The sequence below is a fragment of the Streptopelia decaocto genome (genome assembly GCF_964273445.1).
Source record: "Streptopelia decaocto genome assembly, chromosome: 1".
NCBI classification, from domain to species: domain Eukaryota; kingdom Metazoa; phylum Chordata; class Aves; order Columbiformes; family Columbidae; genus Streptopelia; species Streptopelia decaocto.
Genome location: NC_138663.1, coordinates 41,169,615 through 41,183,330, shown reverse-complemented (window position 1 = coordinate 41,183,330; position 13,716 = coordinate 41,169,615). Strand labels below are relative to the sequence as shown.

At 54.8% G+C, this 13,716-nt stretch overlaps 2 protein-coding genes across 3 annotated transcripts in view; both read right to left on the bottom strand.

Moving 5' to 3' along the window:
* Positions 1–147: 147 nt before the first annotated feature.
* On the bottom strand, positions 148–8,320 carry CCDC134 (coiled-coil domain containing 134). 2 transcript variants are annotated; one of them, XM_082068712.1, is made up of 8 exons: positions 8,241–8,310; positions 4,722–4,845; positions 3,888–4,005; positions 2,995–3,116; positions 2,679–2,763; positions 2,252–2,433; positions 1,935–2,006; positions 148–1,548 (listed from the first exon to the last, which is right to left on the bottom strand). In XM_082068712.1, the coding sequence occupies exons 3-8, from the start codon at positions 3,988–3,990 to the stop codon at positions 1,423–1,425; spliced, it is 690 nt and encodes a 229-aa protein (XP_081924838.1). In that variant the 5' UTR covers positions 3,991–4,005; positions 4,722–4,845; positions 8,241–8,310; the 3' UTR covers positions 148–1,422. The 2 variants fall into 2 exon arrangements, with proteins under 2 accessions (XP_081924838.1, XP_081924837.1); XM_082068711.1 differs by lacking the exon at positions 4,722–4,845 and having other exon boundaries at positions 8,241–8,320.
* Positions 8,321–8,888: 568 nt separating this feature from the next.
* The window catches only part of MEI1 (meiotic double-stranded break formation protein 1), a gene marked incomplete at its 5' end in the record, with an annotated part of 38,955 nt that continues 34,127 nt past the window's right edge, over positions 8,889–13,716 (bottom strand). The window contains 4 exon segments of the mRNA XM_082071701.1: positions 8,889–9,032; positions 10,348–10,457; positions 10,812–10,943; positions 11,790–11,896. Coding sequence (XP_081927827.1) covers positions 8,987–9,032; positions 10,348–10,457; positions 10,812–10,943; positions 11,790–11,896 — 395 coding nt within the window. The 3' untranslated portion in view covers positions 8,889–8,986.

Below are 13,716 nucleotides of genomic sequence, written 5' to 3'. Positions count from 1 at the left end.
GCTGAAGGGCCAGGTGGAGGTTCGAGGAAGGGGCTTGTTCTCCCTTCGACAGCATCTCCCCACGGACCGTCACCTCCCGAGGGGCAAGACTCAACACCCGCTCCCAACAGGAACTGGAGCAACAGCCAAGCTTTTTTTACTTAAAAAAAAAAAAAAATAAAGTCAATTTTATTCAAGAAAAACGAAACACACACTCAGCACCGGCCCCCCCACACCGGCAGACCTGGCTCCACAGTTAAAAATTGAGGACACTTCCCCTTTCCCAAAGGCTGTGATGCCCTCAACCCGGTACAGAGCACCCACTTCCCAGGGACGGTCCCTCTGCAAGAGCCTCCTCTGGTGTGAGGTCATCAGCGACCATGAGAACACACAGGGTTATAGTGTCGGATCCAGGGCCAGCTCCTCGCCTCTGCCCCCACAGCAGCCCAGACACCCCGTGGATGGTCACAGCCCCTCGGCTGGCTCCCTTCCCTCAGCCCTGCTGTCCCCCTGAGAACTGGGTTTGGGGGACTAAATTAGAGACGACCAGCCTTACACCAGAGGGATGAGAACAGGACAGCGTGGGGTGCAGGACAGGCTTACAGGGGCTCAAGACTGGTTCCCCAGCACCAGCAGCACTTGCAGGACAGGCACACATCAGCTGCAGAGTGGCAAGACCCAAAAATCTCTTATTCTCAAAAATTCACCGCATGTTTGCCTCCCTGCAAGGGATGCCCTGCAGCAGCTGCCCGGGACAGCAGGACGCTGTCGTGCTGGGAACCGGCACCGTTGGCCTTTTCAACTACAGCCGACTGATGAGACACGTTGCTCGGTAAAACAGCCTCCAGGAAGAGGGGAGAGCTGATCCGGCAGAGGTAGCAGCTGGGCAGAGACCAGGTATAACCGGGTTGGGGGGGGGTGTCAATGACATCACCAGCTTAAAAAAAAAAAAAAAAATTGAAACAAAAAATAAAACACAGAAACAAAACTGAGAGAAGCAGCATTGCTCATGAGGCTGTTTGGCATGATGAGCTCCCCAGCCCATCCACAACGGAGGAGGCACATTCAGCGCAGGACACCACGTGCGGCAGAGCGGGGACACACTCTGGGCTCCCCATGGGGGTCTGCCGCACCGTGCCCCACTCTCCCTACCCCACCACAGCTGGCAGCACCCGACTGGCCCAGGGAATGGCCTGGCTGCCTTCCCGTCTGTGCTTTGGCTCTGAGGACGGGGTACCCCACTTCGGCTCCACCCAGCCCCATTGGGGCAACACACCGGCACCACCACCGGCCCCCGCCAAACAAAAAAGAAAGGTAACAAAACAAAACCCACGGCACAAACAGAAAGGGGACTGCCAGGCACCGGCCCGAGGCCACCGAGAGGGAGCGAGCTGCTCCACGTCCCAGCAGCGTCGCCTCCGCCGTGAGGCACGAGCCCCCGTGCTACAGCTCCGACTGCGAGCGGGAGATGCGTGGGCCCTTGCGGATCTCCTTCCGCTTCTCCTCCTTCTTCCTCCGCTTCTCTTCCTCCCGCAGCGCCTTCTGGAAAGTGTCGGCACTGGGGAAAAACTGCGAAGTGACAGTGGGGGGTCAGCCCGGGGAGCTCCCTGCGGTCCCTGAGAGGCAACAACCCCCCCAAAGCCACTGAGGCCACCATGCCAGTCCTGCAGTGCCAGGAGACTTGAGGTTGGATGCAGCACCAGGCAAATAGGGACCCGATGCCCCCATGGGACAGGTGGCCACAGGAGAGGGCAGATGGCACAGGGCACCCAAAACCAACTGCAGCCCAGCTGGGGAATTAGATGTACATGTTTTGGCTAAGCTTCCTCCATGCTGGGGGTTTTGGGCTGTTCTCCACCAAGCCACCCGTTTCCTTCCCCAGCCCAGCCGGCTGCCTGGAGCCACAGGGTGGATGTGGAAGCCCATAGGATGTGCCAGCAGTGTTGCCATCTTACCTCGGAATGGTCCGTTTTAAAGGGATTGCGGTAATCAGGTGATTTCTCACTGATTCCCAGCTCCTGGGCCATCTGCAAGCAAAGCAGAGACCATGTCGGGGAGTGGTGCCTCCTATATTGCAACCCCTGTGACCAGGGTCCCTTCTTCCACCTCGGCCTCCTCTGTGCTCTTCTCCCATCCCTCGGCTCATGGACATCCCTCAGATGTGGGGTACACTCCCACTGCCCTCTGCCCGCCCTCCTTTTACCCCAAAAACCTCACCCCCCGCCCCAGCAGTGGAGAGGGGACACGATGTGGGGGGGATCAGGAGCCGTACCAGTCCCAGGACCTGCGAGTGGGGTCCCTGCTCGAACACGCCTGTCAGGTTGCAGAAGCTGATGCCCCAGCGGATGAGGCTGTTCCAGTTGGAGTTGCGGTCGAAGTAGTGGTGCACGATCTTGGGGAAGCGCAGGACGACGTCCCCGAAGAAGGCGGTGTTCTCCACCACGTGGGAGTACGCTACGGGGACAGCCACCCACCCCATCGGCACAGCGGTACACGTGCCCCGTCCCAGCGGGAGGTGGGGAGGCTGAGGGCAAACTGGTAGGATCTCCAGTAAAAACTGGTCAGAGAGGCAGCACTAGGGTCCCCAAAAGATAGGGACCAGGTCTGGTCTGGGTATACAGGGGTGTTGTACCTACCCCAGGAGGAATGTTGGCAATGCACTGGAAAAGGGAGGGGGGTAAGGGCCAGAGGGGACCTACCGTCCTTTATCTTCTCATCCTGAGGGAAAGGCCCATCGGGAGGCACGTCAGCAGCAATGAGCACAGCCCGGGAGTCCTCCAGCACCTGCCAGAGCCCTTGGTTACTTCCCCATCCTGCTGGTCCTTTGGGGCTGCTGCCACAGCCACCCCACTTTGAAGCCCCACAGTGTCCTCACCACAGGTCCGAAAGTTCACTTGCCAACCCAGCTCTTCTCTTTGACCCCACAGAGACCTCCTGGCCCTCCCCGCTCCTCCTGCCCACACCCCCAACCCCATGGCACACTGAGCTCAGAGGGCAGCCTGCGCTGTGGCTCACTTTGAAGAGTCCCTTGAGCATGATGTCGATGATTTTGTACTGCTGGTTGATGTCGTTGAGCTCAATCAGGTTCTTGAGCGCGTTCATCTGGTCCTTGCGCTTCACCTCAAACAGCTTCTTATCTGCCCCATTGTCAAGGGTGCTGCCAGCACAGTCCCACCACGCTCCCGTCCTCCCAGGTGCCCAGCACCAACCCAGCCACCCCAGTTCTCCATGGGGTGACTGAGGGCCGGGGGGCAGCAACAGAGCCAGGAAAAAACATGGGATTTTCGTGAGCCCCCTTGCCCAGACACACAAGCAGGCTGCTTAACACCACTGGACACTTGTGGGAAGCCTTCGCTTGCCAGCCCCTGCTCAGACTGATGGGCTGGAGGAGGAACATGATCCCACCTTCCCCACGTGTGTCTCCACCAGCACACACATTAAATACCTTTTCATACTCTGCCTGTTCACCAGGTGATGCTGCTGTGTGCTAAGAAGGGCTTGCATTAGCCCACCTCCTCATGCTCGTGGCCCTCTTCCATCAGCCCGGCTGGTGATCCCAAAGCACTGAGACCTGTACACCACTCCAAGAGCTGACTGAGAAACATGTCCCATGCCCAGCATGTTGGAGCAGAAAGGAAAAGCACTCAGGAGGACACAAGCACCACCGACAAGCCTGTCTCTGCTTCTGCACTGAGCTGGGCACTTGGTTAGCAAACCCAGGAGCTCGGCTAAAGCCCTTCTACAGAAGAGCAAAGAGGCAACTGCCCAGCAATTAAAGATCCTCTCTTCTTCCTCCCTGCACCCCTTTCTGTTGTCTCTGATCCTCTCCCTGCACAGGAGCTCTCTCCACCCTCAGCAGGCATGAGCACATACGTGGGACACGAGGTGCAGGCTGCAGAGAAGGATACAGATTTCCAGGCCAGAGTCCACCCTCTGTTTTTCCAGGTCTGCAAAGCTGCACCAGGGCAGCAGCAGTGCCAGCAGAAAGGGGCAGATGAAGAGAAAATCCATGTCGGCCACTGCAACCTGGAACACAATGGACCAACAAAAAATGGCCATCAAGGCAACTTACCAAAGGGAGAAGTGACACGAGCCTCTCAGGGTGGATGGCACATCGTCCTCAGCACCAGGGTCCTTGCCCATCACTCCCTTGTCCCTGCGAGGGATTTGAGGGACGTGGTGCCCAGAGCAGGGCCATGGGCAATGCTGCAGCCTGGCTGCTCTCCCCTGCGGGGAAGCCCTGGTCTCCCCCTCCTGTCTACCTGCCTCCACTGCCGGATGGGCACTGGCTGGGCCCCCAGGGATCTGACTGAGCACTGACCCAGCAGAAATATTAAGTCCTACCCCTTCTCTCAAAAATCACAGCTAGATTTTTGCTGGGTTTGTGAGTTAGAGCAGCCCAGCAACCGAAGCAGCAGGGTCGAAGTCCACCTCTCCTTCAAGCACCAGGCTCGACCAGCTCAGCCATCTCACTTCTCCTCTTAGGGTGCTGGTACCAGGACCCGTCCCTTCACTACAAGCCAGGTGCCAGCTGTGCACTCCCACGCTGAAAAGCAGCAGTTGGATGACCTGGCTGTAACGAGGCTCTGCAGGGATGCGGTTGGGCAGAGCTGCTCCTGGCCAGGAGGGTCCCTCTGACAGAGCCAAGGTGCAGAAGAAAGGCTACAGGTGAAGGTCCTTGAGAACGAGGACCCTGGTCCCTGGAACAGCTTGGACCTTGAAAAAGAGAGCAGTGCATTGACCTCCAGGCAGCAGGTCTCAAGGTGGCCTGTCCGCAGGGACGAGGTTTCCGCAGAGCCGAGCAGTGGCCACCAGCAATTACAGAAGCAGCAGCAGCTCCTTCAGAGACATCTCCCGAGCCGCCTCCTGCTCCCGAGGGAAAGGCTGACGTGTCAGGGCACCAGAGCTGCCCTCACCCTGCCGCCCCGCTGCCCTCCCAAGCTCGCCCGCCCAGCCAAGCCTCTCTCTGTGATGCCATAACACTGAAACAGAAACAACAAATCCCTTCTTCACACCAAACCTCTTTTTTTTTTTTTTCCTTGCTGTTTTTCTTTCTTAAACAAACACAATTTTTCAACCACAGGCCCACGAGTGAGGCAAAGCAGGCAGCACCTGCAGCTCTCTCAGCCCCACGAGCAGCAGCATCTCCTGCTCCTGCCAAGGCTGAGCCAAGTTGCCCTTGCACCCCCAGCTCGGGCAGAGAAAGGGCATCAGACATGGGAAACCCTCTGCATCGTTTTGCTGTTGTGCTTTGCAAAAGGCAGCACCCCTGGAAGGGTGCGGATCAGAGTAACTACAACCAGCACTACAGAGGAAGACACAGCTGTCCCTGGCATGGGCTTAGCATCAGGACCTGTGCTTCAGATGTGATGCAGAGCCAGGACAGCAGCACAAGCCTCCCAGACCAGGCCTAGGGTCTGTTCCCTCCACCTGCTGGAGAGTGAGGCTTAAGGCATATTCCAGCCATCCTGAAGGTCACAAAGCACACCAACAAGCTGAAGCTGTAACAAGAAATTCTCCAGCCTGGGCAAGGAGATGCTTTGCTGGACCCAACAGTCTGGTTGGCTTCCAAGAAACTGCTTCACCCTGCTAAAAACTGTGACTTAAGGTTCCAAGGTCCGTCTCAGTGAGGGGGTGTGGGTCCCCCCTCTGCAGAGCACCCCACAGCTGCTCACTCCCTCCCAGGGTCTTGTTTGCCCCTCGGATCAGACATGCAGCCATAAGGACCACGCTGGCTATTTGCCATGCTCGTGGAGAATCAGAGAGACCTTGGAGGCAACCAGTGGCCTCCAGGCCAGGCTGAAAGGCAAACAGCAGAAACGCTGCCCACAGCAGTCCCAGCACACCTGGGCAGGGCAGGGGCTCCTGCATCCCCAGCTTCCCACACGGGAGCCGGGTGGCCGGAGGATGCCTCGCGGACGCCCCAAGGAGGAAGACATTGAGCTGCGCAAAGACCCGCTCGGGCAGAGCAGAGCAGAGCCGGCCGTCGCTCTCCGCTGAAGCAGCTGCCGGCCAGCTGGTCCTTGCAGCATAAATCACACCAGCCTGCCTGGCTGCCCCCAAGTCTTGGAATGGAGACGGGCTTTTCCAGAGACACAACAGCAGATGCTGCGGTATAGATGGTTAGTGTTTTCCATGAAAATGTTTTTAATGACTCTACAAATCCTCCTGCTGCAGCCCTACAGATTGTGCTGTGGGACAAGTTCAGAAGAAGAGGACTGGAGAACCACACCATACCAGAAGCCCATTACCTTTTCACCTGACCCCTTCCCTGCTGACACTCATTCTCATATAGAAGCTACTGACCACCATCCTCCATCAGGGCTGAAACGCCCCAGTGGAAATGATGCAGAAGTCAGTTTTTGCCTTCACCTGTAAGGAAAACGAGGCTGCTGGTGCCATGTGGGACACGCTTGAGCTTATTTCTCTTCGCTGCCCGGCCCATTTCACCCCGTTTTACTAGCAGAGGACATTCCCTCCTCTCCAGGCTGGACTGTGTAAGCGCAGAGATGCCAAAGCTTCTTGCAGATGTTCCTCCACGCTTTCCCCGTGAACCCTCCCTTGTGTCTTCACACCTGCTGAAGGACAGGATGGGATGGAAACGCCGCAGTGCTGCTCCTCTCCTCCCTGAACCGATCCCTGCCAAAGCCAGCCCTGCCTGACACTCCCAAAGCAGTCCAGGGAGCCAGGGCCTGGCCTGATGCTACAGATGGGAAGGAGTTTCCACCAATATTCCCTCACAGCCCTGGCCAGCTGGTTGCTTCAGCAGAAAGCCCACCAGTCTGTCTCACTGTCTCCCATCCTCTTAATTTAGATGTGTTTTTCCAGAGACACGACAACAGATGCTGTGTTATAGATGGTTAGTACTTTCCATTAAAATGTCTTTAACGACTTTATAAATTCTCCTGCAGGAGACCCATCTGAACTGAGCATCCCCAGGATTTATTCGCTTAATAAACTTGGAAGGCAGAGCCACGCTGCCACGCTTCAGTTCCCAGGAGGGACTTTCACAGGACTCCCCTTTCCCTCTGCAGGGCACTGAAATGCAGGGGGAGAAGCATCATCAGCCAGGAGCACACCATGGCAAAACAAGGCATGAAAACTCCCCATCCCAAGAATCCATCCCTGAGACACACCTCTGTCAACCAGATGAGGATTAATCTTTTGTCACAGCTGAACCAAAAGCTTGAGAAGTGAAACACAGGCTGCTCGGACTTGTTCTGCTAGGGCACTTCTATGCAGAGCTTACAAGATCAGGTGCTTCAGTGAAACGACAATGGCCATTTATATCTGCTTACCTCAAAAGTCCCTTAACCACCAAAACCAGATCTTGCATATCGTAGGGATGGCTGCCAGCTGGGGTTAGGCAGCCCCAACCAAAGCCAGCGAGCTGCTGTGATTTCCACCAGGGACCGATCCATGCCAGCCCACCTCCGTGCCTCCTGCCCGGCTGGAGGGGGTCAGCAGCACCCCAGGGGGCTCGGGTGGCTGCGGGCACAGGGAGATAGGGATTCTCTTTCAAGCACCGCTGAAACTCGCGGCGATCGCACGGGGACAGAGGCGTGGAAACCGGATTAGCCGAGAATACCTCGGCCGCGCTGTGGGAAACCCACCCGGAGCCGTGTCAAGTGGACGCAGCAGGCAGCACACGAGGGGACACAAACCCGCAGGAAGGAACGGGACGGGACTGCTGCCTCCCCGGTACCGCCGGCTCCCCACCCCCGCTCCGACACGGGGCTCCGGCAGGAGTCGGGGAGAACAGCGGGGAGAGCCGGCGGTGCGGGCAGAGCCCTTCGGGTGAGGGCAAAGCCGTTCCAGCAAAGGTCTGGTGGGGCAGCCCTGGGGCCGCACTGCCCGCCCCGCTCATCCGCCACCCGGGCTGCACCGGATTCCCTCCCTCCCTCCCGGCTCCCCCTCCGGCAGAGGGGTCAGCGCCGCAGCGGCCACCCCCGCCCGCGCCTCCGGAGCGGCTCCCGGGCTGCTCCCCCCTCCCCTCCTGCCCCGCCACGGCCGGGCAGCCCCCGCCAGCCCCGCTCAAAGCCCGCGGGGAGAGGAGGGCGCCCGGCTGCCCCGACCCCGTCCCGCAGGCTGCCCCGACCCCGTCCCGCAGGCTGCCCCGACCCCGTCCCGCAGGCTGCCCCGACCCCGTCCCGCAGGCTGCCCCGACCCCGTCCCGCAGGCTGCCCCGACCCCGTCCCGCAGGCTGCCCCGACCCTGTCCCGCAGGCTGCCCCGCCGGGCGGCGCGGCCGGGAGCCCTCACCTGCGGGCCGGTGCCGGTAGCGGGCTCGGGGCTCACGCCCGCCGCGCTGCCATGCCGCTGCCGCCGCCGCTTCCCCGCCCCGCCCCGCTCCGCCGTGTCACTTCCTGAGCTCCCGCCCCACCCCGGCATCGCCACCGGCCCGCTCGGGCTCCCGCGGGCGGTGCGGGGTCGGGGAGCTGCGACCTGCCCGCACCCCACATCCCCGATGCCGGAGGGGTCCCCCTGGCTCTGCAAGGGAGGGGGCCTTGTTAATTAAAAGCCCAACGAGAAAGGGGCGCCTGTAGGGCTTGGAGGCCACAGGGGGGCTAGGACTGTAGCCATGGGGATCACCCATCAGCTGCTCCTCCCAGTGGGACAAGTAGCACCTCTGTTTCCCCAGGGGTCCGGGCTGAGCCCCCAACACCCCTGCCAGCCCAGAGGAAAGGGGCCATCCCATAGTACCAGGCAGAGCGCCTCTTCCATAGCACTTGCCACCCATGTATGACACTGTCTTCTCCAGGCAGTTCTGTATTTTGATGACTGAAGAGCATCAACCAAACCTTATCCCACACAGAAAAAGAAACAAGCAGCCATTTCGGTAACCAGGCTTTATAGGTGATTTTCAACAAACCTTTTTTCTGAAAATAAGCAACAAGTTACTTCCTTTGTCCATCTTCTCCCTGCTGCTCACTGGAATAAATAGCAGGATAGGGTGTCCCATTCCATTCTTGCCTTGTTCCTCAGCTGCATGCGCCACATCTTCTCATTCAGTCTCCAATGTGTGACAGGGACACTGCCACACTGCCCAGACATCTGCCATTGACAGCATGAGCGGAAAACAAATGGAAGGCATGGCTGAAACTCTAGCATGCTACGGGAATTCCCGCAGTTGACACGTTGCTGACAGGAGGTTTGCATTACTAAACCAACCCTCTCCCAAGCCATGGAAACGCCACCAACACATAAGAAACACCAGTGTGGGCAAACCTGAAAGAAAGTCCACTCTTGACAAAACTGATGCCAAAGGTTGTTTCTGACCAGGGGGTTTTGTCTTCCATGTTCATCACTATCCTAGTCAGGCAGCCACCACTGCTGCTCTTTGACCATATACAAACCCCTTCCTAATAACCAAGATTTAAAAGCTTCTTCATATGTGGAAAAGCCAGAAAGGAGAAGCAACTTCAGCAATGTAAAAAGGCCTCCTGTTCGTGTTCCCTCCTTCCTGTACAGACAGGCAAAGGCAGCGGAGAGAAACTTCATGGGGCTGGACAGTCTCCACGTGGACAACTTGTGCTCTGAGTGTCCCACCACAAAGCAGCAGTATCACAATGGGGATAAGCATGAAGACAAGCTACTCCTCACAGATAACAAACACCTCACCCACCACATGCCCTGCACTTGGCTGATGACAGTGACCCACAGTGGAGGAAGTCCCCGCCCCAGCAGGAAATCACTGCTGCAGCTACTTCATCACTGCTACCTGTCTGAGGCAACGCGGCGTGATGAAAACAGGAAGGCAAAGGCAGACGGTTTGAGAAAAAATCTTGCATCAGGTTCCCTCTTTCTCCACAAGTAATTTGGAAGCGGCTCCTGCCTGCTGTCCATGGAGAAGAGGAGGATTCAGGTCCCAGCAGGGAACTCTAAGGCCAAGCGGAACAGAATTTGGTAAATCCACTCAGCAGTTTCTGAATGCTGGCTGTACTTTGAAAGTGCTCAAGTCATCTTTGGGTTTTCACAACTTCATGGGCATAGTGGCGCTAGTTAGCACACAGACAGAGATTAAGTGATTGTGCATCCTCCAGGGAAATCAATACAGGGATCATTAACGCTTTGAAGTCACAGGCTCCCCGGCCTGCTCCCCTTTCACCAGACCATCTCTGCTGCATAGGTGAATGCAATCCCAGCACAGACACATCTTTCATCCCAAATGACTCCTCATTTCCCAAATGTCTTCTCAAATTTGGGGATGATGATATCTTTCATCCCAAAGTCAGACAACAGCAGCAACCACTCTGTTTTCCCACTTTAGTTGCTTTTAGCTGGAAGAAGGGGAGGAGCAGCACATTAAGTATTCCTTCCTTCCACCCTCGCATCACCTCTGAGAGGCATATGCCCAGCAAAAGGATACACGATGTCCTGATGTTTTACAGATGTGGTCCTCTGTCCCAGAAGACGCTCCAACAAGGTCTGAATGGTCTCTGACTGTGCCGGCTCCAGCTGGCAATGACTGCTCTGAATCTGAGCAGTCAGAAGAAAGAATCATCTCCAGACCAACAGGAAACTGTTGGGCTTGTTCCTTTGTCCCTCCCATCCCTTCCTCATCTGCATACAGAGCGGTGAGACCTTCAAACTTCATTGGGGGGGGAAATCAAGGGGCCACCCATGACAACACAGCTTAGGCAGCTACTGGTGTTGCTGACTTTCCCTTTTCACCGCACACCCCTCAAGGCAGCCAGCCAAGCTAGCAGCTGCGGGATTCCTCTCCATCTTACTATAACCTCCTCAAAGGAAGTTTATGGCTCCTCATCAAAGGCGAAAGCAATCCCCCAAGGATTCCCTTCTCATTTTCCTAGGCAGTCACTGCTCTTTTACCTGACGAAGGAAGAGGTGAAGAGCATGAGAGGTGGCCTCAGGCAGCTCTGCTAAGTTTGCTTCTGCTGCTTCCCGGAGAATCTGACTAATTTCTTTTTGAGAAATAATATTGCTGCTCTGATATCTCAGAAACTTGAACAAAGGGAAAAATAGAGGCATTAAATAGTGAAAGGCCCACAGACTCCAACAGTGACTCATCTCCTGGAAAGACCTCTTCTATGTAATAACATGCTGCAGCACCTTAACCACAGGCCCGATTTTTATATCACTTCTAATAGAACCAGTACAAATATCCATGTTGACAGTGCCCTGATTTATAACCAGACTTATTTTGGTTTAGGTCAGGAAGAAACTGAAATGAACCAGATAACCTTTAAAAAGTGAAATAAGAATAACAGAGATTCACAGACCCATCATGTATTTGGAGGGGGAAGGTTCACAATAATAACCCCTTCCTCTCATCCACTGCCATGAGGGCTTTATCTTCAGTATTTCTGCTGGGTAGGACCACATTCTCTCTCTTGCTTGCAGGCCCCAGGTACAGCAGGGCTTAGATTGTGGTAACTCCCTGCCCTGAAAAGTCAGGTCTGTAAGGTCAAAGATGGGTAGATGAGCTGTGAGGCCGAGCAGAGCTCTGCTCTCCAGAGAGCCGCAGCATGCTCCCTGACTGGCAACAGCAGTTGCATGTTCTCTGTAGGTTTCCCCTCTCCTCCCCAGGGGTCTGAGACGATAAAAATACATGCTACAAACACCAGAAGAACAGGACGTGCTCGCCAACAGCAGTCAGTTTCTGCAGGGTGCAGAAGGGAAGTTCACATGAAAGTATCGTTATTACAGGGCACAAATATAGTGACAGACAAAGCCACAGCAGTATATGAGATTTTGTGTGGAGTGGGGTTAAGTTCCAATAACCAACCCACACGCACTGTACCAACATACTGGGAAAAAGTGGAGAACACCTGCCCTTCCCCTGCTCACCAAAGTCATCAGCCTGAGAACTTCTGGCTGCAGAAAGGACTTCTGGCCCCCATTGAGTAGTGTGAAGAGCAGGAATCGGTGCCAGGGCTGTGAAGCAACATGTAGAGCTGGAAGAGAAGGAGAGGCCAGTCAAAGACAGCTTTAGAATCAGCCAAGTGGCAAGCTGGACGCGGATAAGGACAGTTTTCAATATTGACCCCAAGTTTTCTCTTCTAGACCCCATGCTGTGGAACACTAAAGGGATATTTTGCTCTGTTCTTACTTGCTTTTTAATCTGTCACTCTTTGGGCAACAGTTCAGTCATAAGGACAAAAGCTTCATAGCTTTTTAAAGCAGAAAATACATTTTGTCCATCTTTGTGCTGGTACAGGAAGAGAAACCTTCTCCTGGGGTGCATGCCATAAAATAGTAAGGGGATATCTTTAGTCCAGTGTTTTAAAAATAATACCCTCTGGTTTCAATATGAGGACAACTTTCCTGACCATGGGTTTTATTTAGCTGCAGAATACTCTTTGGGGAATGAAGGAAGACCTATAACGTAAGCTGCACAAACCGAGCCTGGATCTGCATCAGAGAGCGTAGTACAGGGACCAGCCAGGCTGATGGTAGCAAGGCAAACCATCAGCTGAGAAAATAAGTTCTTAATAAGGAGTATATATGATAAACAGACATAAGGCTCAAGGTCACCATCTGTTCTCTCACTGAATGCTAAAGTTCTGTGTTATTATCTTGTATTTATTGCAGGTTAGGATGTATTTATTGCATGGGAGGGACAATTACAACAGGTCAGCTGATATAGCTTGTTGCACCATGGCAACTCACCAGAGTTTCAGAAAGGTCCCTTTTCCACTGGCAGTCAAGTAATCTCCTTATTGCCACTACAAGAATCTTTCCTATGGGAAAACCACACTAAAAAAATCATGTAAAATGTTTGGGGGCAATCTTTTAGCTGGTGGAAATAAGACACCATCAACACCATGCACTGAGCCTGCTATGCACATCTAGAAAAATCTCCAGACCAAGAGAGTGTTTTAGAAAGCCTCAAATGAGGCAACTCCCAGAGGCAGAGTCCAGGCCACACTCTTTCCAGTGTTCTCACATCTTTTAGTTAAACATAGTTATGACCCCTATTCTGCTTGGAATAAGGAGACTCCTGCTATCGCTGTTGTGAACTTCTGCACCACTGCAAGAATTTAGGCAGCCAAAGTGGCAGGTGCAGTGGCTGCTGAAGCAGCGTTTCAGTAGCTTAATCCCAAATCAGTGGAACCTTCCCATAACACGGAACCTTTTTTTTTTTTTAAACCCAGCCTTTTAATAGCGTCCCTTTAGCTACTGGTTGTCATTCCTCTGCTGTATCACATTTTAAATCAACCACTTCCTCTCTCCCACCTATGTCCCTTTTGTCTGGTGCTCATTCAGTCCACCTCCCTTCCCTCCCATTGTTTCAGTGACTGAATTGAACAGCTCGGGGTACAGAGCACTTGCTCTCTGTTTTAAGATCAGAGCCAGCATCTGGGCTTTGTGGCAGGAGGCTGACAATAAGCAGAAGGGCCTACTTTTCCCCCTGACTGTACAACGCTGTCATGTTTTATTGCTAAAACGGTACACATTAGGTCTGACATGGATTCTGGAAACCAAGGTCTTCATTCACCCCTGGAAATCTAGAATTTCCAATTTCCAATCCCCAAGGCTGCCCAATGCCCTGTTCCCCCTTCCCCGCCCTCATGGCCAAACTGTGACCAACACTGTCTGTGTGGAAGACCCGTCATATTGAGATCCTCCCTCCCCTGTATTTGTGGTCTAAAGGTTTGCTACTGTTGGCCTGGAAGTGAAAGGCTATTCCTATACTCCCTCCATTCCTAAACCTTTCACTCTTGCCATATGGAGAGGCGGGGAATTAGTTTTTTCCTTCTGGAAAGCATCTTGG

What these genes read in the sequence shown, in the direction of transcription:
- CCDC134 (XM_082068711.1), bottom strand. Translation starts at nt 3,990, where the DNA reads ATGGATTTTCTCTTCATCTGCCCCTTTCTGCTGGCACTGCTGCTGCCC. An exon ending in GGACTCTGGCCTGGAAATCT is followed by an intron (nt 3,117 to 3,887) that starts GTATCCTTCTCT and finishes ACAATGGGGCAG; the next exon opens with ATAAGAAGCTGTTTGAGGTG. An exon ending in TTAAAACGGACCATTCCGAG is followed by an intron (nt 1,549 to 1,934) that starts GTAAGATGGCAA and finishes GTCACTTCGCAG; the next exon opens with TTTTTCCCCAGTGCCGACAC.